The sequence below is a fragment of the Corvus cornix genome, chromosome 2, assembly GCF_000738735.6.
Source record: "Corvus cornix cornix isolate S_Up_H32 chromosome 2, ASM73873v5, whole genome shotgun sequence".
Lineage (NCBI taxonomy): Eukaryota > Metazoa > Chordata > Aves > Passeriformes > Corvidae > Corvus > Corvus cornix.
The window spans coordinates 149,496,531-149,517,912 of NC_046333.1; the positions used below are offsets into that span (position 1 = coordinate 149,496,531).

The window sequence follows — 21,382 nt, forward strand, 5'->3', positions numbered from 1 at the left end:
ATGTTTGTGTGTGGAAGTTGTTTTGTATAATGACATTTCAAGTTCTAAAACTCTTTTGAGAGAGCACAACAACAAGGCACAGACATAGGTCAGTACATTTGTAGGCAGGGATGGTGCTACTGAGTGGAAATAAAGATGTATATTACCAGGGAAAACAAAACTGCAAAGGGAAGAAGTAACAACAGGTAAAGAGGGGACGTTTTTAATATTCTCCTTTGTCCCACTTTTTCCTTAATACTTGACTTGCACAGTAGTGCAAAATCTAACAGCCACAGACATGGGCAAAGGAAGCATTCCTTCACAGATTCATACAATGGTTTGGAGAGGAAGGGACCTTAAAATCATCTATTTCCAACCTCTCTGCCATTGGAAAGGATGCCACCCACTCAATCAAGTTGCTCAAAGCCCCATCCAACCTGGCCTTGAACACTTCCAGACATGGGGCACCCGCAGCTTCTCTGGGCAACCTGTTCAGTGTCTCAGCACCCTCACAGTAAAGAACTACTTCCAAACACCTAATCTAAACCTGCCCTCTGACTGTTTAAAGCCTCTTTGTGGCCTCCTCTGGATTTGCTCCAAGAGGTCCAAGATGTCCTTGTTTTGGGGGCTCCAGAGCTGGATGCAGCATTCCAGGAGGGGTCTCACCAGAGCAGAGGGGTATAATCACCTCCCTCGACCTGCTGGCCATTGCTGCAGCCCAGGACACAACTGGCTTGTGTTAACCCAACCCTCCAGCCAATCTGCCTGCGAGTCCTTTCAAGTTTGCCAAATTCATGTCTCTCTGCTGAGGCTGTTAACACTGCCTGCTAGGGCTGCCCACTGGCAGCTGCTCTTAATCCACCGCCACCCACTTCTTACCTACAGCTCAGTGCACAGAAATGACACAGTGACAGCTGACAGCTGCCACCAGCCTGGCCCAGAGGAGGACTTACAGCTTCCATGGCCTGCTCTCTGCAGTATCTTCCTGTAGTCTCAATTATGCCTCAGTAGTTCCTGTGTCACTTAAAGGAAAGCAAATGCAATGGGGGTTCAGCTGTGCCCAGCCACAGTGGGAGACAGAAGGCAAAGTGAGGAGCCGCCTCTTTTTTACCGCTTTTGCCTCTTTCCAGCCATTATATCTGACTACCACTGTGGTTCTCTCACCCCATCTCCAAGAATACTTCATGATCCTAACTGACTAGCCTAAATATATATGAAGTAGCTCCCTGGTACTGTACGCCACACACTCAATGGGAAGCAATGGCAAAGACTGGTTTTGGGAGAATGCTGTCTCTCCACAACTGTCAGCACCCTGCTGGTCCTGCCATCTCTGTAACACTACCCATGACACTCGCTTAAGGCTGATCACCTCTTTCTGACACTTTACTTTGAACACCTGCAAATCAAAGGTAACTATTCTTACCTCCCCTTCTCCTCCCTCACAGTGCTATGTGCAGAGCTGTGCTGTGGCAGGTGTCACCACAGTCGTCTTGCACATGGAGAAATCCCAGCAAATGGAACAGCTGACACACTTCAAGCCTTTTACTTCTTACTGCCTTGCAGCTCATTTACAAGAGCAATGTACTCAAAGCAAAAGAAACAATTCCTTCTGTGACTGTAGCAATACAAAGACTACATAAGATGTCATTGTTCTGCATGTTTCCTTAGTGTACATATATATATATATATATATAAACATAAATGTATGTGAGCAAAGGGGAAAAGCAAGCCAAAGAAATCTTGTCTCTTTTTCCAGTACTACCTCATATCCTTATTTCCTTCCTCAGCCTCTGAAGAACCAGGCATATACGTTTTCTTTCTAATGGCACTCCTACAGCCTACCTCTGGCATCCATAAAACCTCCTGATCCATAACAAACTTATCCGCAGATCATGTTATGTCATTTATTTCCCACTAGGTGCTGTAAGTGGGAACTAAATCTTCATTTTAAACTCAGTTTAAGAGGCTGGGATAGCACACAGCTCCGTCCCAGCCACGGCTAGCTTGAATGCTGATCTTACCAGCACAACTTTGGACTTCACAGCTGATGAGGATGCCCAGAACCAGACTCAATCTGAGATCTTTACTGAAAGCATTTAAATAACACAGAAAACACTAAGGGCTGTGTGTGTATCAGATACAAGAGGGGGTAAGCCAGAGGCCATATTAATTAGAGATGTTACTTACAGGAATCCTGGGGTGTGGGGTGAAGAAGGCTGGCTGGAACAGAAATCATCGTGTTAAAAACAGGATAGTCTATTTTCCTTACAGTGCAATAGTTTACATAATCTCCTGTCATTACAGATTGCACATTCCATACATCTGTAAGTAGGTTTATAAAAGAGCAACCCATTGTAACATCTGGGTGTTTGGAAAGAAGCCCACAAATATCTTACATCTCCCAGAATATTTGAAATATGAACGTAAACTCAAGACAATCCTGTGTGTCCTACCATGACACAAAAACAATCAATCTTTAAACTTCATAGCAATTTTACTGCTAGCAATCTCCTGCTTACTTTTTGACTTGGAGACACCTTCTGTATTATTAAATTTCCTGATGTCATGGTTGAGCTTGTACATGATATTTCCTGATACATGGTTGAGTTCTGCTTTGTACCATGTACATGACATCTCAACGTGGTTTTCTTAGAGAATACACAGTAACTCTGAAGGACCAAGTTTTGTAGAAAGACACAGTATATTTTCTCAAAGCTGATAAAATTTTGAAGAAAAAAATAGTCCTTGATGACATGAAATATGTCAAAAGCATTCCCTACTTTTAACAGCTGAAATAGTGTCCTGGTTCCAGCCTAGATCAGTGGGAGGGAGCATGGCCAAGAAATTATGTTATTCAACACCACCTTATGCCACTGCCAAGGGTGGAAGAAAGGGGTTCTCTCTCTTGCTTTGGAGAAGGGAAGGACATCCCTTTCCATTGTAGTGAGCGCAGCAGATGGAGCAGTGGGATAATGCTGGTCCTGATTGGAGGGAGTGTTTAGGGTGGCATGGCTGCAGTCAGGTCAAGCTCCAGACTCTCTCTTTTGTCCACTTTTGTTATTAATATTGTTGCTGTTACTGTTCATTTTCTTATTGTTGTTTGCATAAATTGTTCTTATCTCAACCTGCAATCTTTTCCTTTTGTGGCCCAAGTTCTCCCCTCTAGCCACACACAAGTGGAAGAGGAAGGAAGTGAGTGACCAGAGGGTGGTTTTGGAGTCTTGGGGGGTCAGGGGTGCTAAATTGGGGAATAAAATTCCTAAACCACAACACAGAGAAATTATTTCTTCCTACAAACACAGGAAGCTTGAGCAGTCAGGCACATCTTCTCCATGTCCAGCCATGTTGTACTGTGTTTGTGAGCTGCCTTCTCTGCCTTTATTAACACAGATTCATCCTTGGTGTTGTGACTGGGTCATTCTTGTCTGATACATGTGGAGTCTGTCTACACAAAGCACCATGAAGGAGCCTGTGGCATAGATTTAGGCCCAGTGAATGGCATGGAATAAATTTTACCACCTTCTCCATTGCTGCATGGACGTCTTTAGGCACTTATTTTCAACAACAGACCTTGATTCAAATTTTCTCCATAATCTGTGAATGTGGTAGCTTGTATCCAGCTGTGGTGAGCAGAGCTGATGAGAGGATATGTGCCATGTCTTGGAGGATCTGTGACTGGCATCAGTCCTCCAGTTGCAATGATGGTGCTTATTCCAAGCTGCTTACTCAAGTTTTCTTGGAGGGAACTCAGAAGTTTGTGTATTTACATTCAGTGGGCGCTGATTTTATCACCAGTGAACTTCATTGTAATTATACTCAGGGTCCCCAAAGTAACATTGAATCTTCTTTTTGAAAACAATAAATATATGTATTCTTGGTCTGTTGTTGCAAAGAGGCAGAGGAAGGAACAACCTCACCAAAAAACAAAAAAAAACAAACAAACAAACAAACAAAACCCCAAAACAAAAACAACCCACCCAAATACACCTTGATATTGCTTCTCTGAAACGAAACGAAATAATCTCAGAGTAAATGGGTCCTAAAGTTTCTGCAGAGAAGTAAGAAACCTTAAACTTGAAAATATTTGTTTCTGACGAACTTATGTGGAGAAAGTGCAATGATGCCTTGAATATTGTTACAGCACCAAACAGTCTTACTTACTGTTCCAGGTAAGCCTGGTGGTCCAGGGGAACCTGTGTCACCCTGGAGAGAGGAAAATAATGTAAATAATTACATAAAAAGATTCCCAAATAAAACTCAACATTATAATTTAGAAGATGCAGCATTACCAGATGAGATGTAACCTAACCCCCCAGCTCAGTGACACTTCGGGACAGAATTTTTGCTGTCCTTGCTTTGTTGCATGCAGGATTCTCACTCTGTTTTCTTCATCCCCCTATGATTTTATCGTTGACCTGACTTCACAGGTCAATGAATTTCTAAAGTTGTCCCATTCAGTTTAGGATATAGAGTTTAATTGGCTCTTTACAGTTGATCAGAATTCTTGATTGAAAATAATGTTTTAGCTGAACATCTTTCATTGATAAATCCCATGTTTTTCATCAAATATTTAAGCTTCTAAATACATTTCTCTCCCAAATTTTGAGTTAAAACTATACCGTTGCTGGAGGATCTCCTGAGCACTGGATTACCTTCCTGTGGGCTATGCTCCACAAACATCTGTCCCCTGACACTCGAAAGCCAAGAACTACAAACACCACTTGTTAACCTCCCAAGTACAGGACATTCAGGTGCCTCACTCATGTCAGTGGACCACCCATGAAAGAATTCCCACCTCCACAGATGGTAAAAGTCACTGATAAACTGAGGACTGATGGAAGAACCCACATCCTGAATGCTACTGCCACTGTAATGAAGGCAGTTTTCCACTATACACCCACAAGCATCTGCAAGGTCAGTGCTTCTTCACCTCCATGTTCACAAGAGTTGAATGTAAATTTTGGTGGACATTACCTTTGTCTACTTCTCTCACTCTCACTAAAATTAATGGTGTTGTGATGGCAGAAGCCCAGACTGTTCCTTAATTATTGTTCTATCCCCCAGACAGGCACAGAAAACTTTTTAGATTTTAATTCCAGGCTCATTTATATCAGACAGTTATAAACTAAAGAAAATTCTCCTTGAATTAATGAATTTATCCTTAATTTCATCAGATTTCATTGCTCAATACATGATTGTCTCCATCCCACACATAGCTATTTCTGCTGCTTCTCTGTAAAGTTCAGCTAAAAGTCTTCCAAATTTTCTAATCTTCCTCAGATAGCCTCCTCTATCACTTGTCTCTGCCCTTTTGTCTGTTTTCCTCTCTCATCTAAGGAAGATCACAGTCTTTTCATGACTTACCTTTTCTCCTCTTTCACCTTTCATTGCTGGGAGACCATCTCTTCCTTTTTCTCCCTAAAAGCAGGGAAAGGAAGCAAGAAATATGCACATTTTGATTTGAATGCATCAGTCTCACTAAAATATTTTACACTTTCAGTTATCTAACCTGTCTTCTAAGATGTAGAGAAAGCAATTAAAAATGTAACATTTTGAAGATGGCTTCAAAAATACACTATATTTTCAAAACCAATGAATATCAATTGAGTTCCCAGAAAGGAATGAAACAATCCTAAAATAACTTGCTTATAGAAGATCTTAACTGCCTGATGGAATTATAAAAAACAGATTTTTTTTCCCAGTTGGAAAAGAGAGGCAGCAGAACAGCAGTTAAGAGCCAAAGTGGATATTTATAACAATGTTTTGTTTATATAAGAGATTTCTGAATCACCCATCCCCTGATGACTACTTCTTTATTTTGCCCAGGTAACGTGGCCTTCTGAATGTGAGATGCTTAACAAAGATGATGTGATTCTCCTCAAAGTACAGACACAAAGTCTATTTATCCTGCATCCAGAATGGAATTACCTGACATTTCTATGATTTTATTTACAGAGAAAATCACAGAATCATAGAATGGTTTGGGTCAGAAGGGACCTTAAAGACCATTTAGTTCCAACCCCCTGCCATGGGCAGGGACAATTTCCTCTAGACCAGGGTTGTTCAGAGCTCCATCCAGCCTTGCCTCAAACACTTTCAATAGAATATATTCTCCATCCTATGCTCTACAAGACATATAATGGAGCAAACTGCATGGAAAAAACCTCAGGTGATTTTAGATCCTTCTTGATCACATTCAAGCATGTAGTCAATTATGAGGATTACAGACCACATTTACATGGCTAAATTTACTGTCAGGCCCCTGATCCAAACATTTCCTGGTATGAAGATGTCTCCAGAGTTCTGCAGCTACCCAGAGGAATCAGTAGACACCAGGACCTGGGCGGAAGTTAAGCCATCAGAAAATAATTCAGCCATCTGAAGCCTTTTCCATGGCTCAGTGACAGGGGGGATTTGTTTTTATGCTGTTGTTGTTATCAAGAATTTTTTCAAGTCCTTAAATCAGGCAAATAATTCTAAAAGTGAATTATTTTACCTCCTCTACTGCCTCACAAGCAGCATGGCATCAGTCACAACCATCTGCATTTAGGATAGACACCATTCATTAACACCTCTGTTGCAATTAGGAACAGTCAATAGGCAGGGAATACCTTTTTGGGTACTTGGTAACCTTGCTGGTTGCCAATCAGCTGCTCACCACAGCCATCACACCAAGGGAGAACATCACATAGGGACACTCAAGATAAGTCCACCTGATGCTAAACAGCCACAAAAAAAGATGAATTTGTGGCTCAAAGTCACTCACCCGGTCTCCTTTTTCTCCTCTCAGTCCCGGTAAGCCCCTAGGGCCAGGAAAACCTGCTTCGCCCTGAAAATAAGACAAAGTGTGTGAAATCTGAATTCTGTAAGACAGACCCTGCCTGAGTTTTCTCATGGGATTGATTGTAGATGTATTTTGGTGAGAGAGAATGAGATCAGTTTGATTATCAAATAATTTCTTAGGTTTTTTAAACCATTACTTAAACCAGCAGTTAAGACTTCTCCATTTTTTTCCTGTTAATTGATGCCACAGAATTTAGGACATATTTTCTTCATGCTGCTCTGTAGCAGGACCAAGCAAGAAAATAAAAGCAGATAAAGAAATAAAATGTGACTTTTATTTTCATCTTTAATGATCTGGTGTAGTCTGGAAATGAAAAAAACTGCAGAGTATTAATCTGAACAGTACAGATGTCACTTGATGAACAGATCTAGCGTTTTCTGAGTGAAATATTGCACATTTGGATTTATTTCTATTTGAACATTACCTTTGAGTTTCTGCTTTATAAGACTTGTTATTGGAGTAACTATGATCTCTGTGTCATGTGGTTTCTCCTAAATTTATCAAGTACTCTCAAATTTAGCTCCCAGTTGACCCAGCTTGTCATCTGAAAATAACCATGTGGTTTCCTATTTATAATTCTTTTCTATCTGAATTCATAGTGCAGTATCACAAAGGGGGTCAGTCATGGACAGGACCCAAATTCACTAAGTCTTGTACAAATACTGAACAAAGAAAAGGTAATCCCATCTTTAAAGAGATTATCTTAAGTATAGGGAGAACAAAAGATTATCATTGTAGAGGTACAATGAGTCTGTAGACAAAATCAGGTGAAGAACAAGATGCTGTGGTAACTGAGGATGATTAAGAACATCAGGGTGATGTTGGGAGAATTTTAAAGAAAGTGGCATTTGGTGACAGATGGAGTGGTGCTTTCTCAGAGCCACTGTGGGATCCTGGCTATAAGGGAATCATAGAATGGTCTGGGTTGGAAGGGACCCTAAAGATCCTCTAGTTCCAGCCCCCTGCCTTGGGCAGGGACATCTTCTCCTAGACCAGGTTGCTCAACAACACATCCAGTCTGGCCTTGGACACTTCCAGGGATGGAAATGACAGTGATTTCAGAAATTCAGAGATCAGAGCGCCCGCCTAACATTGAAGAAGAAAAAGGAGAATTTGGAGGGAAAATAAAAACATGGTGTAAATTTGGCCTCTGAAAAAGTCCTGAAGCAAAACATCAGTGAGTTTGTATGAGGTCAAGGACAGAAAGATAATACAAAACAGCCAATGTGGATTTGTTAAAAACTAATCATATCAAACCCATCCAGTTCCTTCCCTTGACACGAAAACTAAGCAGACAAGAAGGAAGCATTTGTGTGATGTATCTTGACCTTAGTAAATTATCTGACACAGGCCAACATGACATTCTCATCAGTAATCACTGAAACGTAGTATAGAAGGGTGTCTGGAGGGTGGTGTTCAACTGACTGAAGAAACAGCATTCACACACCTTGCTATTAGCAACTTACTGTCACAATTCAGAGGATATACGAAATGAAGCCCTCTCAGGGACAACACTATTCAACTTACAACAGGAAACAGCATTTATGAAACATGTGGAGACCATCGCATTGTGGAGAGGGGCAAGTGTTTTGGAAGGTGGTGTTAAAATTCAAAACAGCCCTCTGTGGGGAGATGATTCAGACCAAGGGACAGTGCTCTGGTCAGGGCCTGGCCTTTCATTGCACTTGGACCAAGCCTGCCTGGAAACTTCAGGCCTGGTAGTTTGTTTGCTCAGCTACAGTGAAAGGACACCAAGGAAGGGCACAGAAACCACTCCTCCCTTGGAGCCTGATGCAAACACTCCTGAGGAATCATTTGCCCATGCCACGGTGATTTCCCCTTACCTGGGATGCCAGGTAAGGATACTTTCCTGGGAATTGAGTGACACCTATCAGGTAGATTATAAGATTATAAAGACTTTTGGAGTAGCAGCAGTACAGTCCAGACTCACAATTATTAATTTAATAAGTGCCTTATCCCAATAAACCTCAATTTGTGCCTCAAACTTGGAGCCTTATTCCATCAATCATAGAATCATTAAGGTTGGAAAAGACCTCTAAGATCAACCATAAGTCTCATCAATATAATTCTTGCACCTTCAATCACAGATGCAAATGACATGCACAGCTCTTATCTTTGGCAAATGGCTTTGTTGTTGCATGTGACCACTTTATACTGCTTTGACAGATAGGTCTTGCAGTTAAGACTATTCTTCCTGCTCACCTGCTCACCAGGTTGGCCACGGCTCCCAGGTTCACCCTGGAAAAACAAAAGCAAATCTATAACATTGTAAGGACTTGAGCCTTTGGTAAGAACATTTTCTCATTAGCAAATGTGATCCCTACTGCTCCATATTGTTCTACCTATGTCCCATAAGGCTCTGAATTTGCCTTTTTGATGGCTTGGGAATGCAGACTGCATGGAGCCAATGCAAGGTCCAGGTTAGATCTCCCTGCACACTTAGGCTTGAGAGAAGAACATCAAACAAGGGTTGGTATTTTGGAACACCATGAAAGTCAGTGAGCCCCATGTGGTCATCCCCTTATGTCTCCAACTTCAGAGGAATCTTACTCTCCTGACTTCAGTATAAGACCTTCCAAAATCATACCTTGGTTGACTCAGTGGATACAGGAGACTATGAAATAAAATCCCTTACCTTAGGGCCAGCTTTTCCAGGAAAGCCTTCCTCACCCTTTTCCCCTCGTTCTCCCTGCAGGGAACACAACAAGTCAATACACAAACTGGTGTTTGTGCAGTATGTTTGCAGCCAATGGTGAGGAATATTTTAACTCAGCTCCTCAGGATCAGCTTGGGGGTGTAAATGGAGTCATATGAGAATATGCTTCCTGGACTGTTTTTCCATTCAAGTGCCATTTACAATCACATCTGCAGCACTCTACTGGAGAATTTCTGGAATAACACAATCACTGCTACATTAAAGATGCCCATAGTGAATTACCTGAAAAACAACACCTCAATTCAGTTTCTTCAAACTCTATGTGGTTAGAAAGTCAGAAAGTGTTTGAAAAAAAACATAAAATTTTGGGGCTGGGGCCTTGGTCACTGGGTCCATTATGTAAATACTTTAAAACTGATGTTCCAAGGTGGGTGGTGTCAGTATGGACAGCAGAGGCTGCAGTGGTTGAAATATGGTTACATAGCTGGGAAGTACAGTAAGTATTACACAGAAGTGTGGATAAAATCCAAAGTTTATTTAACATCGGAAATATGTTATGGGCTCCAAATTCTTCTCTTTTATTCATCAGTAAATGGGAGCTGGGGACTCTGCTATACGTGGGCTCAAGTATCAGAAGCAAGAAAACCTCTGCCAATGCAATCCAAGGCAACAGATGGTTAAGAGCGGTTTTATTTAATAAGCATCATCATCCCCAAAACCTAGTTTGGCCTTTGTAGTCAAAACATGGTACATTTCTTTGACCCTTATTTGCAGGGGGATGACAAGTCAAGTGTCTCCTATCTCTAAATTTCCTATCTCCCTTCTCCCAATGCAGAGACAACAGGGGAGACAACTCCCCTTTCCAATCTGTCATTGGGAGAAGCTTTCAAATGGGATATAAGAAGTAGAAAATAATGAAGAACCAACTTTCTGCCACACAGACCTAGAGAAGGCTCAGGGGGATGGCATCTCTTCTTTCCAGCCCTTCAGGGAGGAAAGAAAGGAACACCTTTGTAGTCTGCTACACTTCTTTGTTCTTCTTCATTGTGCCTTGGATACATGCCTTGACTTGCCAGAGTCACTGGATTTCCTGAAAGATTTTTTGCAATGCCCAGCTCTGTTTTTCCTGCTTCCCTTGCTTGCTCACCCCAATGATCTGCCCAGGTAGGCAGCTTAGTCCTAGTGTCTGTGGTGTCACTTGCCTTTAGACCTGGAAGCCCAGGAAGCCCATTGAGTCCATCTTTGCCAGGCAGCCCCTAAACAAGAGGAAATCATAAACTGTTAAGTGCCGGTTCTTTAAATTGTTATCATCAAATTCAACATAAGTGTGTTCATTTCAACCCTCTAGCCACCCACCTAATTTTAAGAAAAGAAGAACCCCCTCATGCATTTTTTTTTATTTTTTTTCCCTACTGTGTCTCAAAATGCACAAAAATTCTCACATTGTACGTATTTGCTCTGCCTTTTTTTCCAGTATCCCAGTTTTAGTGAATGACCACTGGATGTCAGCATTGTTACAGAGAAACTCCAGTGTAGAGTTTTTCTACACTGTGGATCTTTAAATATTTTTTTATGTATCTTACTTACATTTTAACTTATTCTATGTAAGTCCCTATTATCAGTAGCTATAAAAAATTTCTTTTACATCAATTTCTCCTTTTAAATATTGGTAATTTGTTATACAGTACATAGACTCCTAAAATTAAATTATATAGCACATAGTGACATAGTGGTTCAGCAAGATAAGAATTAAAATTACTTCCTGTAATGCATTTTAAATGGTGAGAAAAAGTTTTCTTCCCTTTTCCAAGTGTCAGTCAATCCCCAAAACCTGCAGGCTGTAGGTGGCATTTCTCTACTAAGTATTTAATAATTCAACTTTTATGACTTAAGACCCAACAGAAATCGCTATGCTCTGCTAAATCTGAGATTTTAATCATGAGTTATTTGGCCTGATTCAGGAAATTCCAGGTTTGGAAAAACAATATTGTGTAAAATGCAAAAGGAATTTTGAAAGGTATCATATAAAGAAAATAATATGATCCAATTCCTTAAGAATAGTGGGACTGCAGCTGGTAAAATTCTTACTCACAAAAGGTATCAGAGATTAATTTCTGGAATAAAAGTGACAGTATTGGAGCCCATGTTAAAACCTGGTGTGCAGACAAGATGTGGGAAACAAAGCAGACTTGAGAATTAAACTATCTGAAACAATGGAGAGCTCGGAGATGAGGGAAGCAGCTCCTCAACACTTACAGCTGGTCCAGGTGGTCCGGTTTTACCGGAAACTCCAATCTCTCCTGGAAGTCCCTGAGAAATGAAACCAGAAGAAAAAATAAATCAGTATTTCTGTTCTTTGCAGGAATCTCACTGGGGATTGCTGCTTTCAACTGAAGTGCAGTTTTCCCTTCAACTGCAGTCAGGTCAGTGCCATGGGGAGCCCTGGAGACATTGACTTATTCCCAGGAAGCACCAACATGGTTCCAAGGCTCAGCAGGGAGAAGCAGTGCTCTAGGACCAGCTGTGGCTTTGCAGTGAGAAAATGTAAGAGAAAACACACATTGCCAGAGGCCCTAACTCTGTTCCCTCTGAAAGCCATGACCTAAAATTTTCCCCACCTGTTTTTTCTTCTCAATATAAAACAAAAAACCCCAGAGCTTTCTTACCGGTGGTCCAGGTGGTCCCAGGGGTCCAGCAATGCCAGGGGGCCCTGGAGGACCCTGCAAGAGAGGAAGCAAAGCCAGTTTATTAAATTCTCTGGTAGCAGCTGAAAGCCTCAGGTCCTTCCCTGTGTAATAGGAGCCCTGTAGGAAATGGACAAAAGCACTGAGCTTTATTTTCTTAACTTCTACCCAAAAAGTGCAAGATGCCAAGACAAGGGGCCACGAACACAGGCAGAAGAGGATCTTCTGCTTAAGCCACTGCTGCCATTGCTGAGGGGAGCTCCATCCTGCACTCCATTACAAGAGAAGGAGCAGTTGAAGGCCATCAGTGGTAACCTGAAGTTTGACCAGTAGGATTCCTTGGAGCATCCAGTTGAAGTTAACTTTGATTCATGTTGTTTCAAAGTGAATAATTTACCTCTGCAAAAAGATTGCTGAAAGCAACTAATTAATGGAACAGGCTTATGCTTTGAGCTTGCTTTTTTTGGGAGGGTGGAGGTAAAAAAGTGAATCCAAGAGTATGGAGAAACGCTGCAGTGACTCAGGTGTTTTAAAACAAAATGTGCCACCCTTTTGTTGCTCAACATCAACCTGCTAGGTAGTAAAAGATCCTCATGAATTCATAGTTTGATGAACACATTCAGTTGGAAATATCTTAACATTCTTACTCATCTCTCTGCAACAGCTGTTTCTCTTAGGGAAAATATTCTCTTAATAGTCACCCGATTTACAGAGGGATTTATTTTTATGCATCGAGCAAATTGTTAAATTTGGCTTCCTATGAGAAATTTGTTTCCAGCCTTGACAAATCTTAGTATGTTGCTTGAGATACAAAGCATGTTTGTTACTGCCAGCTTCCCCTGTAGACAAGACAGGATTTCTCCTAAGCTCAGAATGAAACATGTGTTCATGTATTTTTTGGATCAGGACCTGAGCAAACAGCATGAGAAATGGATATATGACTGAGCTGAAATTTTACCCTGGCTGCCTCTTTCTGTCTTTCTAACATGACAATCTCATTAATTCTCAGTTTTCAGCATAAGAGGAGTTCTGGTGCAATTGTACTTAAAAAAACAAACAAACAAAAAAAACCACCAAAAAACCTCCCCACCCCACCCAAGCCCTCTGTAAAGATTTGAAACTGAGCAACTGATACAAGACAGAAAACGGCCAGACAGCATTTTCCCTGTCACCATTCAATATTAAGGTATTATGAGTCATGGATCAATATTAGCATTTATGTTTAACTGAAAATGTAGGTGATGAGAAGAAAATGGCGTAAAAAAGTGAGGAAAAAGAGGTGTTTGGGGCATGGTTTAGCAAAAAAGGCAGGTAAGTGATCTTATAGAAACTTACTCACAAAATTCAGCCAGGAGCAGCTAAGAGTCTCTCACCAATAGATGGGGCAAAGAGACCAGAAAAGGATCCTGTAGCTGCACTAGCCTCATTGCAACTCAGAACAGACATGGAGTTATCCTGTCAACAACACTCTCACTCGTAGAGTGCCTCAAATGTGAGCATGGCTAAAACATCCCCAGACAGATGTGCCTTTGGATGCATTGATGCTGATGATTTAATTCCTGGGGAATCCTGTGGTTGGGTCTTGCAGTTAAAGATTTTACACCCATCAGGAGACACATGGTCAAGACCATCCTCCACTTAAAAAGGCTTCACTATTCAAGGAAAAGACTCAATAGTCCAAATAAGCCCAGCACAGGAGCAAATACCCCACACAGACAGAACTGTGTGCAGACACAGCTGGATGGAGCGGCCCCAAACACCGAGGACATGGAAATTCTGCTTGGCCCTACTCCACCTCTACAAGGCATTGCTGAGAGGCCCTGCAGAAAGTAAGGGCTCCAAGAAGGGGCTTCCATGAAGAGTGGGAGGAGAACTAGGAAGGAAGGCAAAACTTTATTAAAACGACAAACTGATTCAGATTGGACTATGTCTATATTTACCTCTGCAGGCTTTCCTTGACAATTCCAGTGGTTCCTTCCTAATAATTTCATTTTGTTCTCTCTCTGTCATTAAGTGAACTGTCTCCCACCATGAAACACACATCCCTCATGGCCCTAGAACAGGGAACTTCTACCAGGAGGTGAAAAAGCCCAGTCAGGACCCAGCCTCAGCCCATGCAATCCCAGGTATGATGTGAGTTACCACCACACAGTGACAGAGTGGCAGGGGTCAGTCTGATCTGAAACCAGTCTTACTCCAGCATCTGACAGCAACCAGCATAAACCGTAAAATAGGAAGCATTATGTACTCCCCATCCCAACTCTTTTTCCCAGTGTCATAGGTTAGCAAGCATAGTCCCAGAAGGGATGTCCTTGCTAAGGGGTGCTTACAGCTTCCTCTGGTACCTGATAGAACCTATCAGCTGGCCAGTTTGAATATGGACAATTCTTTAAGCCACTTAAAGTTGTGACCACCTCTGTGATCCACACTTAAGAATAGACAGACGCCCCCCCCCAAGCTCTCTCAAGCTGAAAACCTGAGGGAAGAGAGAGAGGAGATGCTTAAAGCTGAAATTCTGTTGTGAAGCTATGATATATCAGAGTATCCCGTTGTAATTTCATGAAGATATGGGGGGTGGAGTGTTCAACTCGTAAGCAAAAGCACCTGCACTGAGATAGGCAGATGCTGACGCAGCTGTAATTTCATGAGAAGCTTGGACAGGGAGAGATGAACCAGATGAGGACTTTTGCTCCAAACGGGAAAGGAGAAAACCTCAGTCCCTAGAGATGCTCCCAGGGATAGTCCTAAAGATGAAGATGAGGAAGACCCTTTGCTCCCAGGGAAGGAGAAGGGCCTCTGGTTTTGTTTATGAACGGCTCAACCTTAAAATTGTACCCCAAAAAACTTCAAGAGTGGACCCTCGAAAGCAGTTGTGGGAAAAGCTGCAAGTCGGGGGAAGGGACTCACATGCGGGCAGAGAGACTCCTCTTCCTAAATGGACTGAACAATATTTGGAAGTGGGCGGCTGGCTCGTTGTGATACTGTTTTCATAGCACGAGCAAGAAGAGACTTCTCTTTCTAAATGGACTGAACAAGGTTATTATGGCAGTGGCAAACAGACTGAACATCTTAAGGGTTGTCTTTTTTTACATTGTCAGTGGGAGAAGGGAGGAAGGTGGGGGGAGGAGGACAGTTCTGAAGGTGGTATAATTTTTTTCCCCCTGTTTTAAGTCCGCTAATAAACTTCTTTATATTCTTTCAAGTTTGGTGCCTGCTTTGCATTTCTCCTAATTCTTATCTCACAGAAGATAAACAGTAATGAGTATTTTAGACCAAACCACTACACTAAATTGGTGTTTCCGCCCGGGAACAAACCCAACCTGCTACACCCAGTTACTCTTGGTTTTCTCACTATCCCAGACAATTTCTAATTATTCTCATAGACTTTCCATATTCAAGGCCAACCTTATGCAACCATAAGTCCTGAAATGGAATACCACTGATCCTTTTCCTAAATTGCCACTAATAATTCCATTTCATCATTCTCCAAGAGATAATTACCCAGGATATCATGCCCAAACTGGTTTACAGGTAGACTCACCATGTGTTGCATCAACAAATGCTACACATACTAATGGAAAGCTGTTCTGATAAAATCTTCTCTGAGATGGACACAGAAAGGACAGTTTTATGGGATGGCCAGCAGTATCCCTTGGTGATGCACAGGGTGCTGGCAGCCTGCTCCAGCTGACTGCACACACCAATACATCGACTGTCCTACTGGGTTTCCTGCTTTCTGCAGCCTGGGCTACAGCAAGTGATGAGACAAAGTGAAATAAAATGGCAGAAATACATCATAAATATCCTTCATAGAGCCCTCCCTTTTGCTACTGTGCAGAGAAGTTCTGTTTCACTTGTATTTCAGTATCTTATTGTAGCCCTTCTCCTGACTTCTGAGTGTAATTCAGAGCAAGTAATATTCTTTTCAAATATTAGAATTCGCCAAAATGACAGAATCTATCAAAGTTTTAAAAAACCCAACATTATAAAACTACAGCAGCAGGACTGTGTGTAATGTTCACCCCAAGGAATCTCACACCATCTGTTTTCTTTGCTTCCATTTTTAAGCGAATCCAGATTAAAGCACCTGATTTATACAACTACATTTTTCAAAGATTATTTGATGAATTATGCACATGAGAGTCTTTATCCCAAATCCAGACCACAGTGGTGTCCTGTTGAAACCCTGAACCAGAAGAAAATAATCACAGGATGTATTTTTTTTTCTGGCTGGCAAACACTCTGATGTATGCTTTGTACATGTTGAAGCAAAAACTGATACAAACTTGAAAACTTGATTTTAAAACAGATCTACACAAACACATTTGGGAAAAAAAAATGCAAAACACGGATTTTTTAAATAAAATATTTGGACCAGAATATTTTCAAACTGTTGTTTTGAAACAAAAATATTTCAAATGTTCATTAAAATCTAAAATCAAAATACTTTGTAGAGGTATGTGTGTTATGTGATGGGACATCTTTAAAAACATTGTGGGGGGTGGATTTTTTCAGGATTGTGTTTCATCCAGCTCCATTCCTTAGACAATGTAATGCAGTGACAGTGTTCAGGAAAGAAATCTGACACTGTTCATACTGGAGAAACAGCTGTGTCTGCCCTCAAGAATGCACTAAAGGATGTTCTCCTGTTCCAGTGTGTACCTTGCTTGAAGATGGGCTGGGAAAGGCACAGATATTAAGATTTAGGTTGTACACTCCCTCAGGAGGCTCTGAAAAGGAACAGAAGCCTTTGTCTGTGACTCCATCAGTAGACTTCTTGGCCTAAATCTCTTTTCCATGAAAGAAGGGATGACTAAGTCTTGGAGGGTGGTGAACAAATGGCATTCCACAGTGAAAACTGGAGTCTGATGGCTTTCCCAGGTATCTGAAGGCAAAGCCTGCACAGATGTATTTTCTGTGTATTATTCCATGCCAATGTCTGGATTCTGTTACACTATGGCAAAGGCTTAGATAAGCCCTTAACCCAGATTAAAACAGATTCTGGTCTGGGCTGTTAATGCAGTGTGCCAGATTTATGAACAAGAAGAAGGGACATGCAGGAGCATTCTGTCTGCTGACAAAATGAGAGCAAAATGAGTAAATGAGGAACTGACAGCCCTTTCCCTTCCACCCTCTCTTCTTGTCTCCACTCCAAAGACATTCCCCACAATTTCACCTCTCAGAAAGACCCCACAGACCCCTCCTGTTGGCTTTGTGCTGTCTCCCCTTTATTTAATCTCCTTTCCCATAAGAAATGAAGCTGTTGCAGCCAGTTTTGTGGAGCAGCCCACGTGTCTCACTATGTCCTTTGCTACTCCATTGCTCCACTTCTCCACTGCATCCGAGTCGATTCCAGGATCAGCTCCTCAAATCTGCTTCTCATTTCTCACCCCAGCCACTACTACTGTGAATTGGAATTATACAATCAGAGAATCATTATGGTTGGAAAAGACCTCTAAGATCCTTGAGTCCAACCATCAACCCAGGGCTGCCACTGCAACCACCAAACCACATCTCTAAGTGCCACTTCTTTTAAATAGCTCGAGAGACAGTGATTCTACCACTTCCCTGGGCAGCCTGATCCAATGCTTGACCACCCTTTCAGTGAAGAAATTTTCCTTATATCCAATCTAAACCAGAACATATTACTGACTTATTTTCTGTAAGGTTGCATTAGAGCACTGTGTTTCTTTCTCTGCTTAAATCCTGCCTTACAAATCAATATTAAGGTAAGAGGACTTATAAAAAAAGCTGTTGCTGATCACACTAAAAACCAAAAGCCTGAAGAGCCAACAGATCTGAACATTTGTCTACAATACATGTCCTACAGTCAGCATCAGTGGCAGTGCCATAATTCATACATGGATCCAGTCTCCAGTCATTTCATCAGGTGGCATTGAAACTGGAGTACCAGCATTAAATTTAAAATAAAAGTTCTGTCAGCAAAAAATTCTCTGAACTGTCTTTGCAACTCTTTAAAAGTACTGAATAAAGTTGACTTTGTACATAGCAGTCTCTCTAGGAGAGTTTCCTGCTTTCAGTGAAAGGCAGTGTTTACTTAATTTAATCACTTGGCGTAAGCTATGGACATGATCTTTTGTCTACAGAGGAAGATTTATTTCCTTATGTGTTCGCTTGGAGTTGGTTTACTGAGTCAGTGCAGCAAATGAGAAAAAACAACTAAAAAAAACCTCCTTTAATGTCTTCTGTTTCAGCACTATTAGTAATCTTCACAGGTGAAGACTGTTTTAATTTAGTTTCTTTAAAGGTATAGATCTTATTAAAGATAGTTCTGAGCAATATCTTCCAATTCCAAACAGCACTGGCAAAGTTTGAATTCAATCTGAGCTTTGAAGCTGGGACCCACATCCTTTTCTTACATTTTGCAGTTTTAACTTGCATTATAAAAAGGACATTAAGGACACTGTATGTTTCAGAGGAGATCATTTATTTCCTGAATTACTTAAAAAAACCTGGGCTTGAGCTCACACCCTACAGACAAGTCTATACTAATTAAATCACTGCCAACCAAGACCATAATAGGTACAGCTTGTACTGGTCTTCCTCTCAGGTCTTTCTTACACCACCAGGTTATCTAGCATAAGGCAAGCCTCAGTAACAGCCCAGAGGTATTGCAAGGCTTAGGTATGGCATTTTTGTTTAAATCTCAAAGACTTTTGATGTGTTTTGCTGTCTTACAGGTGGCCAGCAAGTACCCACTCAGCTCGGGGAGCCTTGACAGTGGCTCAGTGGCACATTTGTAGGTGCCTGTCTTAAGAGAGCTTCAGGCTCCACTGATGATATTAACTGGATCTCCATCAAGAGGAGCAGGCACCTGCATCCCCATTCTTCACCCAAAAAAGTGCTTGCATTTGGAGCTAAACCCCAACCTTGGTAATTCAGAGATACAGCTCAGAGTGCCTGAGCCAACTATTTCAGCTGAAAGTTCTTTACAGAAATGCCCATTTTTCAGTCTGCATTTGAACATCCTACTGCAATAGAAGTTGGGCCAATGATTAAGGTTCCTGGACACTAAAATAGTACAAATAAATAATAACAATATAAACACATTATAAGTGCAGGTGTCTCTGTCCTTGCTGCCAGAAAATTGTTCAAGTCCAAAAGGGAAAAAATATCCAGAGTTTCTATTCCATGGCTTAATGATGTTGCAAGATGAACCATTTCTAAAGGTCATTGGAATATAAATGCTCTTTTTGGGGGTGCTGACCAGACAACATGGAGCAAATAAGCACATGGACAGGTTCACCACCACAGCTGATTTGGAAGGAAAAATAAATATTTAAAAATATTTTTATATTCTAATTTGGTTTGAGTCGGTTTGTGCAAAGAGAGACAAAGGTAAGGCTACTCTATTGTCAAAAAACATCCTCAGACTAGCAGGGAAGTTGCCTCTGAGATTCTGCTTCAGGGTCTGACACTTAAATTACCTCTCGAATGGTCCTTGAGAGTTGGACTGACTCATCTCAACTGCAGTTCATCACGGGATCATAGAATGACAGAATATCCCGAGCTGGAAGGGACCCCAAAGAGTAGCCCTTAAGTCAGTTCCCTTGCACAGCTACCTGATCTTCTGTGGCTTCTCAGTTGGACTGAGCATGACAGCAACAATTTTTCTTGACAAAGCCCAATAATAACTTCAGAAGATATTTCCTGTGCCTTCAGCAACAATGAGCCTTCTAAAGCTCCTATATCAACCCTGTCCTTTTGTCCATACAGGTATCAATGTGGGGAATCAGGTCAGAAAACAAAATCAGACAAAGTTAAAATTGCAGAGGAAAGGGAGATTATTTTCATGTCCTAATCTAGTTTATGTGCAGCCAACTCAAATCAGTTGGCCCTCAACACCATGGGGTCAGCACAGAACAGCTGACATAGGTTTCCATACATAACTCGAATGAATATCCATGTAACTACAGTATAAGGAAACCACTTTTCTTCCTGGGCATTTTTGGGGTATAGTCTAATTAAGAAAAAAAAAAAAAAATTGCTGATAAAATGCTTTAAAAATCTAATGCCACCAAAAGTGCTCTTAAGCATAAAAGTAGTTTTGTCACAAAGTGAATGTAAGCATTTTCTTTAAAGAGAAATATGGAAATCTGCAGTAATATGTCCAGAACAGAGTGCCACTGCAGGAATAGGAACAATATTTTACCTTTCGTGCAGTTAGCTTGGAGGAAGAGTCAATTTCAGCATCCCTTGATGGGGCTAGAATTTTGTGTGGTTTTAATTAACATAAAATTTGCTAACATTATTTAGCTTGTGCAAAAAGGAAAATTACTTAATCCTATGTCAGCAATTTTCTCAGATGCATTTATAAAATTGCTAACACATGCATATATATGTTTAATTTGCAGGGAACCCGAGCTGAGAAAGTGTGACATTGTTTGGATGGATACTGTCAGGTATCTTAAAAATCATACATGGATAAAAATCTTCCTTCAAAATGAAGGGGAAAAAACAAACAAACAAACAAAAAAAACCAACAACCAATCAATCTAAGAAAAATAAAACACAACTAAAGCAGGGAGTTGTACTCAATGATCCAAGAATTCAAGAAGCATTTGGACAATGCTCTCAGGCATATAAAGAGATTCTTGGGGTGTCCTGGGTAGGGTCAGGAGTTGGACTTGATGATCCTTATCAGTTCATTCCAATGCAGCATATTCTGTGGTTCTAAAATCTTTTAAATCCATTAGAAATACTGTCTTCATTCTTGCAGGCTGCTGCTAAAATACTTGCAAACTAGATCCTATACCAAAGAAAAAAGTCTTAAAATATGTAAACCAGTATCAAGTGGTGTTTTGCAGGGCAAGGCTCCCAGCTGGACACAAGCAACTTCACCTGCAGAGGGTCTGAAGCCCTTGGATTGCCTCTCTGACATCCTCCACAGACATATGAACAGCTCATTACAGAACTCCTGCCACACAAACCATTTCTAGATCATTTCTCCTGGTTACAAGGGCATAGACTGCCATGGCAAATAAATGACCAGTCAGTATCTGCTGTCTAGCAGTGTGCTGCTTGTTACATTACATCACCAACAGCTGTAGCAATGGAAGCTCATCATTCTTCCCCAAACTTTACCCGTTATTGAAACAGAATCCTAAAGCCAAAGTCCAGTTTGTTAATTTACTATTGAAAGGGGAACAGATGAAATGCTCATTTTTATTCTGAGCG

The 21,382-nt window shown here is 41.1% G+C and overlaps 1 protein-coding gene across 7 annotated transcripts in view; it reads right to left on the reverse strand.

The window, feature by feature from the left end:
• The window catches only part of COL22A1 (collagen type XXII alpha 1 chain), a 227,291-nt gene that overhangs the window by 59,830 nt on the left and 146,079 nt on the right, over nucleotides 1–21,382 (reverse strand). For all 7 annotated transcript variants that reach the window (XR_005601553.1, XR_005601552.1, XR_005601554.1 and 4 more), the window contains exons 25-33: nucleotides 12,167–12,220; nucleotides 11,757–11,810; nucleotides 10,703–10,756; nucleotides 9,480–9,533; nucleotides 9,047–9,082; nucleotides 6,746–6,808; nucleotides 5,344–5,397; nucleotides 4,141–4,182; nucleotides 2,167–2,199 (exon numbers count right to left, since the gene is read on the reverse strand). Coding sequence is in view for 4 of the 7 variants with exons in the window: in XM_039549899.1 (XP_039405833.1) it covers nucleotides 2,167–2,199; nucleotides 4,141–4,182; nucleotides 5,344–5,397; nucleotides 6,746–6,808; nucleotides 9,047–9,082; nucleotides 9,480–9,533; nucleotides 10,703–10,756; nucleotides 11,757–11,810; nucleotides 12,167–12,220 (444 nt within the window). In the remaining 3 variants the exon portion in view is untranslated. The remainder of the gene's footprint in view (nucleotides 1–2,166; nucleotides 2,200–4,140; nucleotides 4,183–5,343; nucleotides 5,398–6,745; nucleotides 6,809–9,046; nucleotides 9,083–9,479; nucleotides 9,534–10,702; nucleotides 10,757–11,756; nucleotides 11,811–12,166; nucleotides 12,221–21,382) is intronic.